The sequence below is a fragment of the Phaethon lepturus genome, unplaced genomic scaffold, assembly GCF_000687285.1.
Source record: "Phaethon lepturus isolate BGI_N335 unplaced genomic scaffold, ASM68728v1 scaffold5302, whole genome shotgun sequence".
Lineage (NCBI taxonomy): Eukaryota > Metazoa > Chordata > Aves > Phaethontiformes > Phaethontidae > Phaethon > Phaethon lepturus.
Genome location: NW_010525404.1, coordinates 4,053 through 28,901, shown reverse-complemented (window position 1 = coordinate 28,901; position 24,849 = coordinate 4,053). Strand labels below are relative to the sequence as shown.

At 37.3% G+C, this 24,849-nt stretch overlaps 1 protein-coding gene across 1 annotated transcript in view; it reads left to right on the top strand.

Moving 5' to 3' along the window:
- Positions 1–19,685, top strand: part of RHBDD1 (rhomboid domain containing 1) — a 42,343-nt gene extending 22,658 nt beyond the window's left edge. The window contains exon 6 of the mRNA XM_010282725.1: positions 19,567–19,685. Coding sequence (XP_010281027.1) covers positions 19,567–19,685 — 119 coding nt within the window. The remainder of the gene's footprint in view (positions 1–19,566) is intronic.
- The last annotated feature ends 5,164 nt before the right edge of the window (positions 19,686–24,849 follow it).

Here is a 24,849-nt window from a genome sequence, read left to right as displayed (position 1 = left end):
CAAGAAGCATAGCCAGAATTCTATTACAAATATTTAATGAATATATAGCAATATTCTTTCATCTCTCTCTTCATAAAAATAGTGGTTGATGTAGGATAAATCAGGTTTACTGAAGATTAGAACCAGAAAAGTCCTGATTCCATTGGTACTGGTGGTAAAAGTTCACCAGATAAGTAAGACCAGTCACCACTAAGCCGTTCACCACAGGCTTGTCTTTTAAAATAGAACCACAACCAATTAGCACCTATGAAATACCATAATGGAAAGGATAGTTCTGTAAAGCAGTAAAATCATTCTGTTGGAAAACTTCCCGTTTACATAGGGAAACAGGTTAGCTTCAGGTAACTGAAGCAGTTACTGCCCTTTGTTATTGTGTTCATATAACTTTGCCTAAAAAATACTGGACTGGATGAAAAATATTGGACTGACAATTGAGAGCTGAGAAGCATCTGTGTTCGTAGTTCAACTATTTCTGCTTCAGTAGCAGGGCAGTGGGCGAAGTTAGACGGATGGAAAACTAGAATTGGCAACTCCAGTTGTTGCGTACTTGTATGTCAAACCAAGGTCTCATGTACTTGTATGTCAAAAAGCTGGGTTTTTTTGGTCTAGATTCAAGATATTAAATAAAAAATGTGGTCTAGTTAGTTCCTTCTGAAATGCTGTAGTACATGTAATAGTGGTTGTTTCAAGCTTTGTACATACTTGACCTTTAAAGATATTGCTATGTATCGTTAAATAGTGCATAAGTATTTTGGAAGTACTTTGTTTCGACTTGTTTTCCTTAGTCTCTGTGCTTAGAAGAAGAATGCACTCATGTCTTAAATTTTGAGTATTTTGGTGAGGGTTTGGTTTTTTTAACTTGATGTTTTAAAGCAATGCTAACTTGGTTCAAATACTAAAGCACGGATAATAAACAGCTTAGGACCATTTGTGCTTGGTTTGAGAAGAGACATGGGGGTACATGACAGTTTTGTTCAGTGTTGATAGTGTGTTCAGGATTTTCAATTGTGTAAAGACTTCCATAGAATGAGCATAACTGGGGAGATTAGATTCTCCTTTATTTCCACTGTCTCTTCATCTTGTCCTCAGTGCTACACATTTTTCTTCATTTCTCCTGTCTTTAGGATTATTATTATACATGAATCCGTACATACAATTTAGCATTCTTCTAGGAGAGGTATGATTTCCTTTCAGAAATTGTGTATGGAGAGAGCGTTCCTTCAGATTTCTGGAGGAAAATTTACTTGAGAGAATGAGAAGAGAAATTTCTTGAGAGAAAAAGAGAATGCTTTTGATGGATGAATTAACACTAGAAAATGTTGTGCAAACTGCTAGTATGGTTTTTTGCCTTTTCTACTTCCCTTCCTGCCCATTTTTCAGGAGTTTTGTGTGCATTCTTTTCCTCTGCCTTTGAAACACATCTACATACACAAGAAAACTAGTTCAACAGTGTGTTAGTAAACTGGAAGAGTTGAGATGTGTTGTGTTAAAATATCATTAACAGAAACTGTTTTGATCCAAAGTACATTATATAAAAGTTAATTATGCAAATGAATGAGACTGTATTCCCCATTTCTCTCATCTGCTTTTCCTGAAAAAGTTCTGTTCATTGTTGCATACAATATTGCTTAAGATTTTGGGCTTGCTTGGATGCAGCATTCCTGAATTGTATGTTACAGGGATGAAAGGGCAGATGCTATTAATTTAAAAGTAGGGATTAATTCCATGTGAGTGATAACATGTTTGCATTTATAATGAAAGTGAAAAATTATGAAAATATAAAATATTGAACCATTATGACAATAGTATGTAATAGAACGTCATTTCACATTCGGTTTGACACCCTAATACAGCATGCTTTTGAATGCTGGTTTGCTCTGTGTTTTGTCCTGGTATTGTTTGTTTCTCTCTAATTTTTCACTGTGCTATATTCAGTATTTCATATTCTGGAGGTGATGGCTCTTTTGCAATGCAGCACATCTTTCATTTCTTCCACCAAATGCTTAGTACTATATTGGGTATTTTTGGAAACACTGCCTGACGGATTAACTTCCTTTGGTCTTTAGGCAACAAGTTGACAGTGACATAGTTGTTCTTAGGTTCTGATTATTACTACAAAAGATTTTGAGGTAAGAATTTAAATGATGATTAATTTTGTTTGCATTAAAGGATGTAGCCCTGACACAAAATGTTCCGATTTTCATGCTAAGATGTATACAGAATGCTGATTTTTTTTTTTCCTCTGTGACTTCCTAAATATGCAAAAAAAAATGGAAGGTACTGCCAATGCTGCTTTCTTTTGGATGCCTTCTGTCTTGCAAAAGTTTCAACTGCCAAAGAAAATTAAAATAGGAAGAAAACACTTTATTAAAGAAATAGTTAAATCTTTGACTGTAGCTAGAGATGTTTTTCTTACATTCACACTACATCAATTATAAAAGCATGGTTTGCATATGGAGGTAGAGGTTGTTCTTGGTGTTTTGATCCAAGACTCAGTGATAGAAATGGGAGTCCTTTCACTGACTTAGTGGTCTCTGGATTATTTTTTTTTTCCCCTCAGTATCTTGAACTTTTTCTTAAAGGAACAAATGTTGTTCCTTTCACAGTGGGTTTGGCAGGGTCACCTTGCTGGGGAACAGGAAGTTCTGCTTAACAGCTGTGGGCATAATTAGGAGAAGCTGCATGTGGGCTACATAAAAGCACTCTCTTCCACTTTGGAGAAAGTGGTAATTGCTGTGGAGTTGCTCCAGTCTGCATTGGTGTCTCCATCCATCCATCTGGGTTTCTTAGTCTTGGCACTGGGAAATGGATATCATTCAGTGTTTCTTAGTACATCTTTGTTAGGCAAGCAGAAATGCAGTAAAGGAAAAACAAAGTGTGTTTTTCCCCAATTGTGACTTAATCTTTATTAGGATGTTCATGAATGTTAACAAACTTAGTCTGGGAATGCTTTCAGTGGTAAACCAAGGTTAGCGAATATTCCTAATATTGGATTTATACATGATTTACTATTTTAACTTTTGTTGTTTCATCATTGGATTAGTTCTATAGACTGGGTATAGTTTACATTTTGTTCATTGGAACAATCTTAGAAATTATGTTTTGAACCTTCTTCTGATGTCTCAGTGAATAAATTACTCATTTCTAGTAGTTTCAAGAAAACTATGTATCTCTGTATTATGTCTTGTTGGCCAGTATTGTGGCTGCATCCTTGTGGTCCTAAGGCCAACTGTGTTCTGGTTTGCTTCTCTTCTATACTTTTTGTTTTCTATCTGGAGTCTCTACCTTGCATTTAAAAAAAATAAAATCTGTAATTATTTTGAGCATTACATAGATTCCCTGCTGTTGTCAGTCTGCAGCAGTAGGGTTTAGGATTATCCTCAAAAGTAACTCGTGGGGCAATTTTGTCTTTCATGTTCAATCTAATATGACACTACAAACTTGTAGACACATGTGAGGAAGCTTAGCTTGCCCTGCAAGCTGGTTGGACATGAGCCAGCTCTGGTCAAAAAGTCTTAGTTTCATTAACTCAAGAAGTTTTGCTAATGCAGCTAGTTACATTTAGCAGGCTTAAGTATGGGCAGATGTGATCCTTTCTGAAAAGGATTCATTAGACATCATAGGCTTCAGTTAGGTATTTCAGATACGGTTCACAGAGCAGTGCAAGATGGTAGTGAGTGTCTGCACTTGTTAAGTCTTTCAGTGACTTGGCAGAGAATCTGTAGTACCATTTATATCCTGTAGTACATGAAAAGGTGTGGCTAGCACCTAGATCTGATGAACCTGAAATAACTTAAATCTAGCTTTGAGTGTGGTTTTTTTTCAGAGGGAAAAATGGTGATTTGAATCAGCATAACTTGGTACTTTTTGTCTTTATTCAAATAACGACAGAGCTTAAATGTTAATTTAGTCATTTTTTTAACACATTGCTATGACTGATGATACTATAAAGGATGAATAATACATTTTTTAGTACTTGTTTAAATCAACATCATGTGAAGCAGTGTTTGGATGAAAAAGTTGAAGAAATAAATATCCAGTTAGGCTTCATGATAACTTTAACAATATTTTTAAATGGAAAAACAAAGCCCATTTGCCTTATTTAAGAAAGGAATTACTGTTTGTAAGTAAATAATTTGCCAAAATTATTTCTGATTCTGATGGTATTTAGGATTTTTGGGACTACTAAGACTCATCAGGCATCACTTTTTTCCTTTTTCAGTTATTTGAAGATGAATATAAGGATTTGCTTTCCACTTTCCGCTTTATTTCTTTAGATGAACAAGTTAATAACTGAATAAACAGAAGTGTAATATTTCTTACGCAGCAGGAGCTCAACAGGAATTTTTTGATATATTAAAGCAGAAGCTGTTATCTGATCTTAGGATCTGAGCAAGTTGTCTCCATAGCTCTCTGGCTTAGCTGTGGCAATAAGCGCATATTTCTTATACTTGTTATTTTAGTTCAAGTTTTTATAATAGATTATAAATACAGATCTTAACAAGTATTAATAATTTCAAATAGGCTCTATAAAGAGGAAGATATATTTAAGTTCTGGGTTTAAAAGGTGTAATTTGTTAATGGCCCTTCTAACACCAAACCTCAAGAAATAATACCAGTTTAGTTGTCTTGAAATTTGATCAAGAAAAAATAACGAGAATAGTCAAAGGAAAACATGAATTAATACATAACACTGAAAGAGGAGGAGAGTCAAAGTGGAAAATTGGCAAAACTTCACAATGCAGTATGCACATTAGAGGGATAAAAATTAGGAGGAAATGGACTTATACAAATTTAATGTCCTTGTTCATAATAAGTTCTGCTTATTTTGTTGGGATGATGCTCTGGTATCTCAGGTAATGGCAGAATGGGCGAGGTCTTACAAAGAGATCTGGATAGACTAGAGAGCTGGGCAATCACCAGCTGTAAGAAATGTAACAAGATCAAGTGCAGGATTCTCTACCTGGAATTGGGTAATCCTGGTTATACATCGAAAATGGGGGACAAGAGGCTGGAGAGTAGCCCTGCAGAAAGAAATTTGGGGGTTTGGGTTCATGGCAAGTTCAACAGGAGTCAGTGTGACCTGGCAGCAAAAAGGGCCAGCTGTGTCCTCGGGTGCATCAAGCACAGCACAGCTAGCAGCTCAAGGGAGGTGACTGTCCCACTCTGCACTGGTGTGGGCCCACCTTAAGTACTGTGTGCAGTTTTGGGTGCCTCAATAGAAGGACATCAGACTATTAGAGTGTGTCCAGCAAAGGGTGACCAAGATGGTGAAAGGCCTTGAGGGCAAGACTTGGGAGGAGTGGCTGAGGTCACTTGCTTTGTTCAGCTTGGAGTAGAAAAGGCTGAGGAGTGACCTCATCGCAGTCTACAACTTCCTCAAGGTGGGCAGCAGAGAGGGAGGTGCTGATCTCCTTTCTCTGGTGACCAGTGATGTGAGGAAATGGAATGAAGCTGTGTTGGGAAGTTCAGAATGGACATTAGGGAAAGCCTCTTCACTGGGAGGGTGGTTGGTCACTGGAACAGGCTCCCCAGGGTGCTTGGTCATGGCACCAAGCCTATCAGAGTTCAAGGAGCATCTGGATGATGCTCTGAATCATACGGTTTAATTTTAGGTAGCCCTGTAAGGAGCAGGGAGTTGGACTTGGTGATCCCTATGGGTCCTTTCCAACTTGACATACTCTTGATTCTATGACATTGCAGTGGATCAGAAAGGGGTAAATACGGTTTTTTTGGTGGTGAAGGAGCCAAGGTTTTATATAAGCCAGGCAGCTTAAATTTCAAAAAAAAGTGCTATGAAAGCCTGGAAAAGTTACAGGTAAGTAACAAGGCTGTATGGATTTGCTATGATAGTAATAGTGAATTAGTCTGAATAAAGGGATATGAATTGTGTATATAAGGGAGAAACCATATGAATTGGGCTGTGTGTGAAACCAGTGTGGCCTTTGCTGCTGTCTTGCACAGTATTCTAAAAATAAGCAATGGAAGTATGGCATTGATTAAACTACTAGGTGGGTGTAAAATTAACTAGAAAATCATGTGTTGAAGTATGGTTTATATGCAATGGTCTGCCCTGTGTGCAATTCCCCTTGTGTTAGCAATTTGGATGATGTAATGCAATGTAAGTATCACCTGATACCAGCTCAGGAAGGCTGCAGAAACACTGGAACAGGATGAGAATTAAGAGTTGTCTTGGCAAATTGGAAGACTGTCTCAAAAAAAATGAAAGTAATTCTGTTTGAAGTTCTGCATGCTGCTGGATACAACCAATGACATGACATGGATGAACAATGTCGTGTTATATAACGTTTGCCTCACTGTACACCTATGAATAGACATGGTATCTGCAAACACATGCTTCTGTGCTGTTTAGTGCCAATAAGACTTTACATGTAGCACTGCATCAAGGTTTTAGCACTTCTTTTGAAAAAGGTTGGAAAGCATCTGGAGAGTCAGAGCAGGGAAAGCAGTAAGAGTTAAGTGGGGATCTAGAAAACAACTGGAAAGAACATATAGTATGAGACAGGAGGCAGAGGGCAGTTGGTCTATAGAAGATACCTGATAATACACAAATCTGGAAATACATGAAAAGTAGCTGCAAAGAGGAAGGATATGTAAATTTATTACAATTTATAAAACAAACAAAGGTGTTATTTCATCAGTGGACATTTAAGTTAGGTGTTAGTGATGATAAGTAATGGAATAAATTGACAAAGAATTTTGTGGAACCTTTACCCTGCAAGGGTTTTAAGGTTAAACAGAGGTTTCTTGTGAGTGTGACTGTGCCAAAGGGCATGAAGATGGACTAGATCATGTGAGATTCTTTGTAGCTCTGGTTTCTATGGTTCTAGCAATAAATTATGCATTATTTTACAATCAAATCACTTTAAACTACAAATTATACATAGATTTAGGTGAAGAAGTTGAAGGACCTGACAACTTGAAAAAGACTTTTTAGAGGGTTTGATGACCAAGGAAGAAGAGTACCATAGAACAGTGCAAGGATATTTCCCTAGCAACTAACTGCATTGAGCTGCAGAACAGTCTCTGAGGGAATGAGGATGATATCAGCTAAATTATTTAAAACCAGTTTAGTTGAGCTATTTTTTAAAACCAGTTTAGTCAAGCTATAGAAAGAGGAATAACGGGGCTGGCATGGGTTTCAGAAAAAATTAGTCTGCTAGGGTGACTGTTAGGTTTATGCTCATTTTTATTGAGTAATCACGCACATTAGCAGTATCATAAAAGGGACTCTTTAATAAAGTGTTCTATGTTAATCAATGGAATTTAAGTGTTCTTTTTTAACTATTGATCAGGGAAGCTTTGTGTTTGTTTTTTTTTTTTCCTGACCTTGTTTTTAGGATCCAGAAGAGACCAGAACTTCCCTGTGAGCTTTGCAATTCAGAAGCATTGAACCAAGTACTGTAACATCACACAAAAGTATTTTTCAAGAATAGGCATGTTTTACATTGGCAAGGACATAACTTGTGAGTAACTTCATAATTCTAAGCAACTGTGTAGGGGTGATGAAATTCATTTGCATTTATTCCTTCTTTTTGCCAGGAAAAACTTCCAGTCTTTTCAGTTCTATTTTGTGCAACTCCCTATCCCATTATTTTGTTCCTGCTCTACTCCTTGTCTTAGATCTCATTTTTAGTGCTTTATTTCACTGTGTTTTTGACAGTGTTCTTGACCTGTGCAACTTACTGTAAAAACAGTCCAGGAGAACAAAATTCAGGTCACGTGAATAGCAAAATAAGGCACTTAAGTAATTTTATAAAGTTAACAAATGTCTAAATATAATTTGGAGGATAGAATTGGAAAATAATGTCTAAACACTAATGAATATGCACTAGCAAACAAACCAAGGGAAGAAACTGCATAGAAAGAGTATGGAATAACAGGAGGTCTCCAACTCTAGTGTTTTCAGTGAAGGATGTGCTGCAGATGCTTGAAATAGATGAATGTAAATTAAAGAAATAAAAGGATAACTTGCTATTTGCAGCTGAACAAAGACTTTTCCATGATATTTGAGAAGTCATGGCAGTCAGGTGAAGTGACTGGAGACTGGAAAAAGAGAAACATTGCACCCATTTTTAAAAAAGGTAGCAAGGAGGACCCTGGGAACTACTGACCTGTCAGCCTCACCTCTGTGCCTGGCAAGATCATAGAGCAGATCCTCCTAGAACCTATGCTAAGGCACATGGACAAGGAAGTGATTCAAGACAGCCAGCATGGCTTCACTAAGGGCAAGTCCTGCCTGACCAACCTAGTGGCCTTTTATGATGGAGTGACCACATCAGTGGAGAAGGGAAGAGCTACTGATGTCAACTATCTGGACTTCTGCAAGGCGTTTGACATGGCCCCCACAACATCCTTCTCTCTAAATTGGAGATATGGGTGGACTGTTTGGTGGGTGAGGAATTGGTTGGATGGTCACATCCAGAGGGTAGTGGTCAATGGCTCAGTGTCCAGATTGAGATTGGTGATGAGCGGTGTCCCTCAGGTTCATACTGGAACCACTGTTGTTTAATATCTTCATCAATGACATAGTGGGATTGAATGTGCCCTCAGCAAATTTGCAGATGACACCAAGTGGTTGACACGCCTAAGGGACGGGTTGCCATCCAGAGGGATCTGGACAAGCTTGAGGAATGGGCCTGTGTGAACCTCATGAGGTTCAACAAGGTCAAGTGCAGGGTCCTGCACCTGGGTCAGGGCGACCCCCAGTACCAGTACAGGCTGGGGGATGAAGGGATTGAGAGTCAGCCCTGCTGAGAAAGATTTGGGGGTACTGATGGATGAAAAGCTGGACATGAGCCCACAATGTGTGCTCGCAGCCCAGAAGGCCAACTGTATCCTAGTCTGCGTCAAAAGTGTGGCCAGCAGGTCGAGGGAGGTGATTCTGCCCCTCTGCTCTGGTGACACCCCACCTGGAGTACTGCACCCAGCTCTGGAGCCCTCAGCACAGGAAAGACATGGACCTGTTGGAGAGGGTCCAGAGGAGGGCCACAAAAATGATCGGAGGGGTGGAACACCTCTCCTATGAGGACAGGCTGAGAGAGTTGGGGTTGCTCAGCCTGGACAAGAGAAGGTTCCGGGCAGACCTTCTTGCAGCCTTCCAGGACTTAAAGGGGCCTTATAAGAAAGATGAGGACACACTTTTTAGCAGGGCCTGTTGCAATAGGACAAGGAGCGATGCTTTTAAACTAGAGGAGGGTAGATTCAGACTAGTTATAAAGATTTAGCACGGCCTGTTGCAATAGGACAAGGGGCGATGCTTTTAAACTAGAGGATGGTAGATTCAGACTAGATATAAAGGCATTTTTCTCAATGAGGGTGGTGACACACTGGCACACGTTGCCCAGAGAGGTGGTAGATGCCTCATCCCTGGAACCATTCCAGGTCAGGTTGGACGGGGCTCTGAGCAACCTGATGTAGTTGAAGATGTCCGTGTTCTTTGCAGGAGAGTTAGACTAGATGACCTTTAAAGGTGCCTTCCAACCCAAACTAATCTATGATTCTATGATAAATATACAGCCTACCTGAAACTTCTTCTTTTAACTGAAGTTAATCTTAGCTTTCTTCTTACTACCCTGAAGAGGATTAGATGTCTGTCTGTCTGAACCTAAAGGTAGGTTAAGTAGCCTGTCTGTATAGGACAAGGGGTTTTTTTGAGTTGGTTAGCAAACCCCTTTCAATACTTTGGAATGAAAGATCTATTTGCTTTTATGTATCAACCATTTTAAGTTTAATACTGATTTTAGCTTTGTTTAGGAGAATTAACATCTGGAGAACTATTAGATGCTTGGAAAATGCAATGAGATTATTTTATGTCACTCTCCTGTAGTATTTTCAGTATCCAGCTAAATGGTAGCTGGACGTAGCTATAAAACTACCCTCCTTAATTCTTTTCTGAAGGGCATCAAGTCCAGCAGTGGTCTATATCCTTTTTCTTTTGCATTGTAGTGTTGATTAGTTGTTGCAAACGCATGATCTGAGTGTGCAGTAAGCTTTTCGTTTATTTTGAGGCAGTGGCTGATGGTCTCTACTCTAAAAATGTTACCAATGTGCTTTTAACAACTGTTGTTACTTTAACAAGAGTTTGTTACTTTAGTGATATGGATACAGCAAAGAAAAGACTTTGAGGCATGACTAAAATAAGTTAAAAAATTTTCATATGTGTAAGGATTAAGATACTTGTATTAAGTTTTAGCCATCTCTTCCTCTAACCAAAAAAGGTTATCAGACCTTTTGGAGGGAATGTTTTGTGTGTTTCTCAATTTTATCATCTCTGCTCTTAAAAACAAGAGAGAGACTCTGTGTTCAAGATTGATCGTGCTTGCTCTTCTAATAATCCAGTTGTATCTGGATTCATTGTATATTACTTCCCTTCTAACTTCATTAGCCACAGCTAACTTCCTGCTAATTTGATTTTTCATTTGTCAGCCATTCCAAAGCACAGCAGAGAGATGATAGTTAGAATTCTGTTTCTCTTCTTCCCCGGTTTGTTATGTTCAAGTCTGTAGATGAGGAATGTTGGCACCAGCACCAGGAAGAATAGTTTGCTTCATAGCATGACAAAATTCTACATTGACAGAAACTTAAAGTGCAGTGTTAGAAACAATAGCATAGGCTATTAAATGTGGTCTACTTGGAGCAGAGTAGGAAAAAATTGGACAGTGATAAGTGCTAAAAGCCAAATCTGTCATACTATATAGCATGCCTGTATTTTGCGGAGGAAGGAGATGAGAGAATAAAAGCAAATTTGCCATTTTATAGCTTTTTTCAATTGTTGTTCCTGCCTGGCTTCTAGTGCAACATAAAACAGTGAAAAGGCTGCTGTGTTTTGTCTGCCTCAACTCTTTCTGGAAGCCTCCTAGTGCTTCTAAAGTATCAGACAAGGAAAAATGATGTTGCATATGCACTGCCTTCCCTTAGAATTGTCTGTACAACTCAATAAATCAGAAGGTAGTTGGTTAAACTAACCTTAGACTTGACTACTGACTGACTGGAAGATGAGAAAGATAGATAGCAATACTGGGCATTTGACTCTAGCTTCTCCTTGCCCTCCAGTTTACTTCTTCCAATTCCATATGAATCAAAAATGTCTAGTTGATTATGTGTAAAAATTGTATGTTTGGATGTTTATAGCTGCGAGAAGTCCCATTTGTATTTTGTATTAAAAAGCAAGGTAAGTCAGGTGTATGCCGCAGATATGGCAATGTAGTACATTGTTTGTAATCTGTAGCATGCCCAAGAGCAGTTTGTGAACTTCAGTTATGTCCTGGCATTATAATATAGTTATTAGGGCTATACTATTTATGGAGGAAATATAATATATGAAGCTGGTATAAATGAAAGCCAAGCAAGTGTTCTAAGTTGTTACGATATTCAATCAAATATCTTCAACCCGCTATTGCTGAGTAATATTGATAAACTATACATCTTTTGCACCTGTTTTAACAATATTGATCTGTTTCTTGGAGGATGTCATTCTGGGACCCTCAAAGAACTTTAACAGCACTTTTCTTGAGGAGGTCTGTATTGGAGGGTTCCATACGTGGTCATCTTCTCATACGTTTTTTCATACTTCGGTTCTCTTCATTTCAAGAGGAGGAAAGTAATCTTCTTTTTGGGATCCACAGGAAGGTCACCTAAGGGTAGAGGCAGATGCTCTATACTGCCTGTTTCCTAGAAGAAAGGTTTGAAGGGGTTGAACAAACATCCTAGCTTTGGTGACCACGTAAGCTATCTTTAGACTCAGAACAGTTCCTAGAAAAAGGATTGGAAGAGCTTACCAGATCTGTGAGCTCTTAAGCCAGTGAATAAGCATTTCTTAAGCATTTCTCTTACTCCTTTGACAGTGACATTGGTACAGATGCTGGCAATCTGTTATGTAATCAGATGACATGATAATGCAGAAGATGGGGTGAAGCAATTAAGCTGTGTAAAATGGTGATGTCTACATGAGATGAGCCTAACAGTGCTGCATTTGTGAGGATGCAAAGTAACAGTCTTTGAGCAGTTTGTTGGCTCATTGCTTCAAGAAAAAGAAAATCACACAATGAGTTTACTACAAACTATGACATAATACCTGAACCTTGTCTCTGCTAAGGGCAGACTTCCTGTCTTTCACAGCTTTCAAAGGCTGGGAAAATCAAAGCCAGGATTATCTTTGTGTACACTGGACATGAAATGATTCTATTTGAGGCACCTGTTAAGGGCTGTGCTCTTGGCACCAGTCTTTTCATCCAGATCAGGGGTCTCTACATTTTGGTTAGCTATATGGTACTCACTGTATTGAAAAGAGATTACGACTTGTCTGTGATTATCTTCCACAACAAAGCTTCTACAAAAGAGCTTTTTGGAAACAAGAAGCGTTTGTTGTTTATATGGGTATGTAAGTGTTTGTATAGGTTTTTTTTATAGGTACCACATTCACTAGTGCCAGGGCAGATAGTGGTACTGAAAATTGTAAGCTATTCAACTGAAATACTCTAGATTCTTCTTTAACACAACTAAAGCTAGCATGAAAAAGAAATACAGACATCCTTCTTTGCAATACCATCTCTACTTATTTGCTACACTCACCTTCTTTTATCTAGCATTATCAGTATTTATCAAGGACCTAAGTGCATATTTCTGCTGGTCAGACTTTCACAGTTTGGTAGCTTGATAAATTCTTCCTGAAGCTTACACAGAAACTCTCTTCCAAATCCTATTATCTAACCTAAAACTAAGGCCATTACTTCAGAGAGGAGGAAAAATCAAGTGAGTGTGTCTGATGTAACATTTCTGTGGCTTGTACTACAAGCAGAGCTACAACCCCATGTGGAGGTTTTGTCTGTTTGGCTCACCCTGTAAGATAACCTGTTGATTTTTTTTCCTTATGCTGAATTTCATGCAGAGGAGCAAAAACTGCACACTTCACACACATCCTACAGGTGGTATTATTACACTGACAGGATGGCATGTTTCAAATTGTCCTTACATCTGATCTTCATGATGAGAGGGCAGTGTATAGGTGAAGACTAAATGGATGGCTCATTTGCACTGCTAGCTGGCTGCATAAGTTTTGCTTTGCTGTTGAACAAGGCTTACTGTGCCACCATCAATCTCTCTGGTGTTTCTGTGAAATCGATGTGCTGCTTTGTGGAGTGGTCTGCTTGTGGTTGCAGTGCGTTCCGCTGGAAGTTCATGTCTCATATTCAGAAGAGCAGTTCTAATTACCTGTTGGACTGATGTAGCTACAACTTCTAATTCCAGTGATGTCAAGTATGTCCCTTCACCTATGTGCTCTCTTTGAGAAACGGTTGTCGTCTTTTTGGTTTTGGGGTTTTTTGGTGGTGGTGTTTGTTGTTTTTTTTCTAGTATCAACTGATACTAGAAAACCTGATACTTTTCTTCACATCTGGAGGTTTGCTATTTCCACTGAAATACTCTAAGCGATGAATTGTCACTCACAATGTTAGTTTTTTCACCTTTTCCTGTCTGCTCTTCTAGATTTTGCATCTGGTAACTGTATTTTAGTATTTGAAGTGCTGAGAATTTGTAAAAAGATTTGGGGAGGGGGGCTTAGAGCTGATTGCCATTACAGTGAAAAGCCTCAAAGAGCGTGTTGTACGTGTCCAAGGGTGACAGCATTGTGTTGCAGATGCATAAAATGAGAAGACAATTTTACTTCATAACAAGATAAGCAAAATGTAGAGGATTCTTTTATAGAAGATAGCAGCATTCAGCTTCAGGATTAAGATGCTGGTTATGCAGTTGGTCTTGTCAGGACAGACATTATGCTGCAAAGCACTGTATACAAGAGGAAGTGAAGATCTGAATTTAGGATGGGTTTAGTAAAGAAAAAAGTATATATGTATTCTAGTGGCTTTCACTTTGCTTTCCTTTTGATGAAGCCTGATGTGACAGAGAAACAGCTAGGTGCTGGCAAATAATTCCTGGGTTTCAAACCAGCCAGACAATAAACAACTCTGTAATACTCAGTGCAGCAGCTTCTCTAGAGCCCATCTGTTTCAAAATAACCCTCATTCTGCTTACAGCGCGGAATGCAGTGCTGGCTGGAGTTTGTCCTAATTTCCGTGGCAGCCTGTGTGGCTCCGGTGCCACCTGCTGGGTGAGCCAGCGATGTCCCCGGGCTCCGCAGGAGCACCCAGCCGCTGCCTCCCCACTGAGATGTGGTGTGAGGGTGTAAAGTCTTATTTACTTGCTAATGGAGACTTACACGCACGATTAAAAGTGTGAATTTAATATTGCAGGCTAATATGTGCCCTCTCTCCTTTTGTTTCATTTCTTAAAGGAGGAGAGAAACAGTGGCCCAGTTGCAGCTGTCATCTTGGGCATCATTTACTAAAACCTATGGATCTGCGTGGATTATATGTTCTATTATTTGACTATTAAAATGCTCCTCAAGCATTTGTCTAAATTGCTTAAAGCAATTTGGCATGTAATACTCTCTAGTGTCTTTGCTTTTCACTGAAAGATGATTAGATCTTTCAAAATGATGCTTCAAATGTGAAACTCTTAGGAAAAGATAAAGCTTAAGCTTAGATAGGATCAACTCATGCCTCTGCTGACATCTCTTCTGTTTCTGACATCTGTTTTTGTGCCTAGAATTAGTTTCTGTTGGGTAGGGCACTTTTGGAGGTTGACCGGGTTGGTTATTTGGTATAACATGAGCTGTGAATGTCCACAGTAGAAACTACTGCTGTTTGTTTGGTGCGATTATGCCTTATTTTTTTCAAATATATCATGCAATGAGTATAGCAACAGAAGCAAAAAAAATTCTGTTATTCAAGTGTTCATCAATTTTGCCTTTTAACAAAATAAATATGATTTAATTGAAGAGTGAACAAAACCAATAATCTATTGCTCTCCTAATTGTCCTATAAAAATATTCAGTGTGATAGTACTTAATGTGGAATAATCTTTTACTTGCAAATGACCTGTTACAAGTAAGGTGAACTATTCAGCATCAGTTCAGTGGTGAAATGGACGTTCAGGGTTTGTCATAAATGTCTCAAATGTGAATCCAAAATGCACATTGAAACATTTATTATTATCAGCTGTTGTAAGTTAGTAGAGCCCAGAACTTCATGGGAACAAAACAGAAGTATATGTGTATTGCAGAGTTAAATCATTTGAAAGATTTGTATCCAATAAGACAGTCTTAACTACTTGCATTTATTGCTGGTTGAGTTTGTTACATGCTGTTTCTGTAGAATTTGGAATATGTTTTCATGTTCTAAAACAGAAATATCATTCAACAAGATCTTTATAGGCAATGAGTATCTATATCATCAAAAATGTATCAATTTCAGGAATTTCAGAGTTGAGATAGCTGTTTGTTTGCAATCTATTAATTACAAAAATTCAAGCAGGTAATAGAACTTAAGCTATAACCCAGAAGTTTTTCTTAGGATTCAGAGGAACCAATATTGGGTGCAGAATTTTCAGTGCAAAGTCTCCAGTATCGAATAAGGTATGGCTAATAGTCTCACATAAAGTTATTTTTTTTTTTTCTTTCTGCTTTACCAGATTGGGCAGTTGCATTTTTAAAATTACTGTGGTAAACATGCGAGTAATTTGTTTCCAAAACTTGGAACTTGACAGGAACCAAGAGAGTGTGGCAGACTCTTTAGTTTCTTGAGGGATTTGCCTGGTTAATTTAAATCTTTTGACTTGAGAAGACCTCTGCTCAATAGTTTTTGGTTTTTTGTATTGTTTAAATCAAAGAAAAAGGATGCAAATTTGAGTAACAATCTGCAAATCTGTCTTGGGTTTTTTAGCTAGTAAAAATAGTCTCATGGGTCAGCATGAAGTGTTTTACAGTCTTTCCAAAATTGTTGCTACAGTTACTATACGAGCAGTTCCTCATGTAAATCTTGATATAGATCAGGTGCTGAAGGAAGACCAGGAAGCAAGGATGGACAAACATGCTCCGTGTCAGCGCTGGCAGTCCAGGCTGATGAGCTGTGTGAGACTCTGCTCTTCAGAGTGCAAAACATTCTCAGTTTTCTCAGCCGAGACATGCTTGCTCATTCATCGCGGGGAAAGAAATATGTTAAAAAGAGAGGACAATCAGTGTTGTCCCCTTCATTTCAGACTGTGTGTCAGTGATTAAACAAGTGTCTGATTTTGACAGGCTGAGTAACCTTTGAACCAGTGCTTATTAATGCGTTATACATTATGCTTACGGGGCACTGTAGGTTCAGAGTAATGTGCTGTAATGCCTAACTACAGTAAGTATTTTGGGCACGACAGGCATATTTAACACGTGTATTAAAATGTTGAAGGTTATTAAAGCTTTATTTGTGTTACACTAATGCAGGTTTAGTTAAACCAGTTGCAATTACAGTGATTTTTCTTGTTTTGGACCAAAGCTGTATAATTTTAAACTTCAGTCACAAAAAAAACCCCACACAGTGACAGAAAGGGTGTGGAGGGTCTCAGTCTTCTGTGTTCGCAGAACAGAGTTCTACTTTTTTTACAATAAAATTCGTTTAAAAATAAGCTACGTAAGGGTTAGTGTTTTGCTCTATTTTCTGCTATGTCCTTTGGTTTTGTCTGTCATCTGGTGTTGCTGCGGTTTTTAAAATACTTTGAATACAATCTTAAAATCCGTTAGTCTTGAATTTTTTTGCTGATGCGTTGAAAAGATTGGGTTCATTTCTTGCACAGAAGTCCAGGTGTTGTTTCAGTAGTAGCAGTTGCCTTATTACCATTTCTGAACACTGTAACTTATAAATATTTTTGTTAAATAAAGGTGTTATTTCCTTTATATTTCTATTGTAATTAAAAAAAAAGTTGTCAGGCAACTATTTTATGTAACAGGATAATTTAAATATATACATACACATATAAATACATGTATTTAAACCTTCACTCTTGGACAACTTGCACTCGTCAAAATATCGTTTGATGTAAAATAAGATCTTTTCTTGAACATAACGCTTTTCAAAATATACAGTTATTTTTTTATTTTTGGGTCAACATATAAAGGAACATTTTGCATCTTTTTTTAATAACATCTCTTTCTATTCCTAGTGATCATTAAAGCATATTTATATTTGAAGTGTTGAGCATATTTTATGGTGACTCTTTCAGTACTCAACTGTTTAAGTGGTGTCTGATTTCTTAAATAAAAATTAACCAAGGATGTGATATAGATAAGTATTTTAATGAGAAACCTTGATACTTAATTGTCAATTGTTACTAAATAAAAATTTTTTGAAAAAATGCAAATGTTTTCTTAATTGTGATGATAAAAAAATATTGACAGATGATATACAGTTTTGACTCTCCAGCTATTTCTATGGTCATGGTCTTGACTATTACTTTTCATATATCAAAATTACTGTCAGCTATTGTTAATACTTACATTTAAAGTATAATCATCAAAAGTAATAATATAGAGAAAATACTAGGCATTTTAATTAGTGTTATATTAATATAAAAATAACACTTTGAAAAGCCTTTAACTTGCTGATTTTCTTTTCCATTTATTCAACCCAAATATTACATACCATTAAAAAAAAATTAATCACAATGATTTTTCTCATAAGTTTTCTTGCCATAACATAAACGTTGAGACTGTTAAAATTAATTCAGTGTCAGCAGTTTCTGTACTTAATCATAGATGATGAACACGATAAATACATATAGATATATTCATTTGTATTACAGTATGTGTCTGCAGCTCATAAATGTCAACTTTAAAAGATGGCTGAGCTTTCTCAGGCTTTTAACTTCTTTGTCTAGACATATTTCGGCACTGTTATGAAAGGGTCTGGTGTCTACTGACTACCTTGCTTTGTGCCTTGCAAATTGAAGCTGTTGGGTTTTTTAATTTCTAGATGAATGTACATTGGGTTACAAAATTCTGTAAGCCAGAGGTTTTTTTTCTCAGCTGTGTCAGTAGGACACCGTAAAACTATGTGTTTCTTCTTTTCAAACAAACCTTCTTGTATGTACAAGGAAGTAAAATGAGGGAAAATAAATGTAATAAATGAATATTCAGTTCAGCTTAATATTTTTTATAATAACCCTTCTGCCCATGTCTAATTTTTTTAAGTCAAGATTGCTCTAGGATTTTAAAAAAATAAAATTGAGAAGCACTGCAGTTAATGTTACCTGTGCCAAGCTTTATGATTTCAGTACATGTTAGCTTTCTGTGTTTTGAAGAGTATTGGTCAGATAGCGGTGTAGCATTTTCAGAGGCAGAGTAACTGCTTAAATATTTTTCAAATTTGTCTCTAGCAAGTAGAGACAAGCTGAAGATTAAATACTAAAATATATATTAAATTCATTTCCTGTGTGTTAATATGAATTTGAGAAATCCTTTTAAACAGTGCATCTCATTTTATAAACATGTATGTTAATGTTGCTGCCGATCAGAGTTTGAGCAGCTACAGTTATCTCTGGAAGCATTTTCCAAAAGTTTGACTTCTTGACAAACAGAAAAGAAAAATTATGAACATGCTCTAATATTTTCACAAACTCATACATTTATTGGTGAGTACTCTACACACTAAAATGCTTTTGTAATTGAATCGGAAACTAACAGAGCCTCTTCCCAAGTTGGACTGCCTGACTTCATGGCATGTAAACAGGCCTTATCTGTTTGCTACAAACAATTTCTGATACAGGATACAGCTGTATTTGAAATTCATCTCAAAAATGAACATAATAGTACAATACTTACTCTTGGTTTTCCATATTCACTTTTGCTAATTTAAATGAGATCTTGAGGTGAAAGTTTACAACATACTGGATGTTAGGAAGGCTGTTGTGTTATCTTTAAAGCTAACTTGCTTACCCTTAACACTATACCTATGCTCAGAAGGCAGTCTTTCATTTTTGTTTCCCAGAGCCCCTCAGCTGAGGTGGTGTGTAACCACAACCTTTTAATTGTTTCTTTGCTTGGTACCTTAATGTGAATTCTGGAGAGTTGCTGGAATAGCCTGTTCTTGTCTTCTTGTGGGGTTCCAGGGCAGAGAACCTTTGGTCTTGGTGTGCTATTTCTGCTCAGATTAATTTGCTTGCAGTTGTCTCTAGCGGAGCTGCCACGTAGTTTATTTCTGAAATTGCTTGCTGCCAACTAAAGATGGGAGTTGTATGTGTATCTGGTATGGGTCAGCACATGTTGGACTGCAATACTAAAAGTAAAAACAAAAGCTTATTTTGCCAGAAGTAACAACTCGGGACCTTTAAATAGTTTAACGATCAGGAGTTTAGGGAAGAAGTTTTATGAAGTAGGGATCATGAAAAATGTGAACTCCCAGGCTAATACTTGTTAGATGTTTGGGTGTTCTTTTGGCTATGGCTTGTTGGTTTGGGCTTTTTGTTGTTGGTTTGTTGTTGTTGGGTTTTTTTTTTCCATTTCAGTGCCTTTGAGAGCAGTTCCTGGAAGTTGTGATTGCCCTGAAACCATTGGAATTGGAAACATTCACCTCTCTGTTTCCTTTGTGTTGTGATGCTTTGGATTACAGGATATATGTGCATTTTTCTCATATTTGCAGAACAATATAACAGTTGCTTTTCGTTGTCTTGTAGATTTTGGTGGAGCAATGTATAATAATGAGCGGCGACCCTATGGTTTTTGGTTTCCACCTGCGCAGCATTCAGAAGAGGAAATAAGAAGACAAAGGCTTCGTAGGTTTGAGAGACGATGAGTTGGCAGGTGTTGATGTCAATTGTAAAGTGCTATTCAGAGTTACCAAAATATTTGCAGATTTATTTGTAATATGTAATCTGCAGACTCCTTTGTAATATTTTTCCTTTTTTTTTTTTTACCACTAGTTTCAAAACTGCAGAGGATTTTGTGAGTTCCGGCTCAAAATGGGAACTTGCATAAAAAGTGTGAGATAGAAATCAAAATGTGATCTTTGGCTGTCTCCATCTTAATGCACCTTAAGTATGGAAGATGACTGATGGTTTTACCCCACTGTCTTAAGTTCTTTAGTGTAGCTTCAAGAATTCCTTGGCTTTTTGACTGCTGATATTCTCAGACAACAGGTTTTCTTCATCACAGATGAAAAAAACAGTACTTTTTTTTTTTTATACAATTGTAAAACTATGCAATTTTTCCGTACAAACTTGTCTCTGTTTATGATGACGAACTGTTTTTGGGATTGGCATGTGAAATGACACTTGAAAAGATTGCTTTGATGACAACAGCTAGACCATATGAGTCAGGGCTTAAGCTTTTCGGCAGTCTTGCAAACTGTGTGAAAAATAGTTGCAGCTATCCTTACCCCCTAAGGAGTTATTTAATAGTTATTTAATACAACCTTTAGTGTTGCAGTCTTCCTGAAAACATGCCATTTTTTCTAGAGCTTGTATGGGATATAGATGAGTTGTAACTATTTGTTATTTCCTAAAGCCTTTCTTAGTATTTATGTTATAAATAATAAAAAAAAAAGCTTCCCTTGAGAGTTGACATAATTTGTTAAGAGTTTTATGGAAAGGGAGGTGGATGTGCCATGCAAAGAATGTATTTATTTAGTAACTCATACTTGTTTCAAAGCAACTATTTCACTTTTTAACAATGCTTGGAAACTGTATCATGTATATGCTCTTCATGCAGTTTTAGAAGTTCTGCTATGTGTCTATATGCATGTCATTGGACGTCCAGTATCGGCAGTAAGAGCTTGCAGACTTGTGGAGATTTTGCCTAAATATAGGCTACCTTGAATTCTTCATTTTCTAGAAGGAATTTCTGTACCCAACTCTAGAGTGGTTGATAGGACACCAGAGAGCTCAGTTGTCACTCTGGGCAGACCCTCTACTTGCTGCTTGTCACACAGCGACTTGTCCTGCCTGTGGCACATCTGCCTATTCAGTAATGTTAACTAATGGACCTGAAAGTTTTTTGTTCTACTATCACTCAAATTACTCATTACCCAGGCTTTTTTTCCCCCCTTCATAATAGAAGAAATTCTTCTGAAATTTGGGACACTCCTCTGTAATTATTTTCAGTCCTGAAGAGGTATGATTGCACAATTTGATTATTGGTTTTTGGCACAGAACTGTTGGGATGTCTTCAGCACTAATTTGGTAGGCCATTAGGATGAGGAATTTAAGGTTTCTTTTCAAGTACATATGATTACCAGTCTGTGCCTTATGAAGTCTACTCCTCTGTGGAGTTACAGCTTGAATGCAAAAACGTAGTGCTCTTTTTCATACAGAAAAAAATCCTGAAACTAATTTTTTTTACTATGTTCTTTAAATGAATAGTACACTTTCTGGTTGTAACTAAGCTTTTGTTTGCTGAAAAATGTACAAGCTCTTCCTTCTCTCCTGTGCCACTCTCATGTTCACCATCCTTCTTATCCCTATTGTTGATTTGTATGCCAAGAAGCAGCATGATATTGTTACGCCAGATATATGGCTTAAGGTTCCGAGAGCCGAAAGACACAACTGCAATGTGATTTTGGATATACTCGTTCAAGTAGTGTAAGAACACTGTTAATATTCTACAAAGTGTTTTCTGGCAGATTCTAAGGTGCTTAGTACATAAGAAATGCTAATTTTTGATGTATTCTTGGTCCTGGTTGTTTTTCTATATTTGCAGTAGCCATAGAATAAAATAGCAGATGACTTTTCTTTACTTGCTAAAAATAGGTATCAAAACCTGTGTATTTCTCTCAGTGGGTGGCACTTAAATGTAAATGAGGAAGAAGTAGAATTGGTTCCTCAGACTAATCTTTTAATGCTCTGGTCAGAAGTTTCAGTGTAACTTAGTGTGACACTTAAACCCTGTTATTTTAATTATTTAAAACCACTGGTTCACTAGTCAGTTGAAAATAGATACTTAACTAAAATAAAAAACATTATTACAATTTTAAAAGCACTTGTTTTTGTAAAGTGAGGTTAGAAATATTTGCCATTAAATATTCACAAAAATTGTCAGTACTAACAATTGTTCAGCTGTTTTGACTTTTTTGTATACAAAATTGAAATAAATATATTTTTTACATTTAAAACTGTTTGGTTTTCATGATAGTAATTAATAAGGCATGTATTTTAAATTACAGAGCTGCCACCATATTGTTAGAAATAGAGACTTGTGATATCAAGGCGGCAGATTGATTATGTTGGGATTAATTTTGTTTCTTTTGATTTTGGTGGAAGTTTTGGGCTTGGATTACTGGAAAGTTCTGGTACTTACAGTATTGTGTAAAGTTATTAACAGGGTGATTCCTTAGTAGGATTTTTACCATTAAAAACACCCATCAGTTCAGGTTTCAGAGCACTGATGATGGTAGAAGTTGCAGATGAGTTCCTAACATATGCTGTGCTGCATTTCATCTCTTCAGGGACAAAAATTAAGGGCAGTCTACACAGATGAGTGAGTACTTCATGTTGCATATTCTCTAACACTGTTTAGTGCCTGACTGTGTAGAGTAAGGATTCTTTAAGAAAAAGTAGCTTTTTGTAAAATATTTTAGCATCCGAAGTTTGATCCTGTTGTTGCAGCTGTGATTTCTTGTGAATTTTTCATACTTCCTCTAAACTCTGTAATCAGGTGCCATGTAAGAAATTCCACCTTCTTAATTAATCCTAATCAGCAGACTTGTTAAGAGGCACATTCCTGAAATGTAATGGTTGAATGACCTAATGTATTACTGATAATAAAAAGGGGGTTCTTGCAGTCCAGAATTAAGATGTGGTGAAAGAACAGTGTGTATAACTTCTTAAATTCTTTTCGCTCTCCTGTTTTGTCCTTACGCACGGACAAGTGTAAATGCACATTCTTGTGTATGTATGCTTTTCTCCTGGAAGTACCACTTCTCCTAAGGGGGAAAAAATGCCCTTTAAAATACTGAGAAAACAGTATTTGTATGTGTTCCACACCACAGTGGGAGAGACTGTGCTAGGTGAGTGTAGGTGGAAACGGTGTTCTCGATACAGGCTGTAAACGAGAACAAAATCCCTCCTGCCCACTTCAAATTGATGTCTTGGTGCTGGGGAGAAGAGTTGTTTAGGTGGGGAGTGTGTCGAGACCGCTGTACCAGCCTCCTCTCGGAGAAGTCGTTCTGCCAGAGCTTGGTTTTCTGTGGTTGCCTTTCAGACAAGGTTTGCTTGCTTGTTTGGTGAAAACCAGAAATGGAATTTTCATAGTCCATGGTTTAAAAAGTTTGGCTAATGTTGTTTATTTTCACATACACCTTAAAATCACTTCAACAACTCCCATTGGTATAAAGGGTGTAGTAGGAGACCATGAAGAGACTGGCCACTTTAGAAAAGTTTTGCTTTTGATTTTTTTTTTTTGGTTTGGTTTGAAAGTGAAAGGAAGAATTTAACTCTTATCGTTAGATACAATTTGTTCATACCACATATATGCAGCTAAGGCAAAAAGAGCCTAAGCATTGCTTTGTTAAATTAGTTATTTATATAAAAGTCTGCAGAATGATGATGTGTCTGGGGAGAGAAGGAAATTCTTTATTAAAACAGACCTTGGTAGGAGACTTATTTTATCTGAATCAAAGAAAGTTTTTATTTTTTATATATATATTAAGAAGTTTAAATTGCAGGTGATAGAGCAAAGCACTTGTGAGCATTGTTAGTCCAAGATAGTTATCCTGATCCAGTGAAAGCAAAATGACCTGCCTTTTCTCCTGTGTAATAATTACATGGTCGGAAATGCCTGCAGGATGAAAGTAACTTTCTCTTGTTATCCACTGCTCTCTTTAGTTATGATACCCATTTATGCTAAGCATGTATACTGTTAAATATAAGAATAAAGAACTGTTGAACCTTTAAACCTCCTGCTTGTATCTAGAACGTGGAACTTAATAGGTGTACAATGCCTGTCAATTGCATAGCAAATTTGAGTGGAACTTGAACCAACGGCTTGAAAAACAGTTTAGGTAGAGCTGCCTTTTCTGTTGCGACGTGGTGGGGATGGGTGTTGCAGTTCATTTTCACTTCTCGTCCTGCAACTGGTGAGTTGTAACAACTTTTCTTTAGCACTGAATGACTAAGTGTGAATCACACTTCAGCAGAACAGCTGGCTAACAGAAATACTCATGTTCATGTGCTGTAGCTTCTTGGAGGAGTGAGCAGACAATCATTTTATGGTTTTATTATAAGCTACTAATTGTTTCCTACATATGAACAAACCAAGATTGGTAATTTCCTATTTGTTACGAGATTTCAGAGGGCAAGGAAATATTAACAGTTCTCAGCTTTCAACTGTAGAACTGTTTCTAAAGGAAGATCATGCTTTCTAAAGGGTCTAAATCTTTCTGATAAAAGCTTTAAAATACCGGGTGTGCAGGGTCAAACCACCCACTTTCCAGCATTTTGAGAAAACTAGAGCTTAGGTCAGAGAGGCCTTGATCCTGGAAAGCAGCCCTAAAGTACCTGCTTATGTAAACGCATGTATTTCCCTGCGCGGGGCCAGGGATATTACAGGTATGTGTATATTGCAGGATGTCTGCTGGGGGAATCGAGGTAATTGTTTTGCTGCTGTTCAGAGCTGAGGCTTCTGATTGTATTTAAAATCCATCATTCATTCCTTTTTCACTGCTACATGTATCTACATACTTAAATCCAGAATGAGCAGTTAGCTTACAAAATTGTATTTTTGACCTGGATTATGGAAGCAACATGAGTAGGACAGAGGGTAAATGATCAGGGATGCATTTAATTTGGATGGCACTCTAGTGATAAAACACTTCTTCAGGCAGGATGCTCAAAATCTCAGTTTCTGCACATCATCATCAGGAAGCATACATTGTATATGCACAGATACAACTTGTCTATGTATGACCAAAAGTTCTATAACACATGTATTGCATGTATTTCACTTTTTACATGCATCTTCAATAT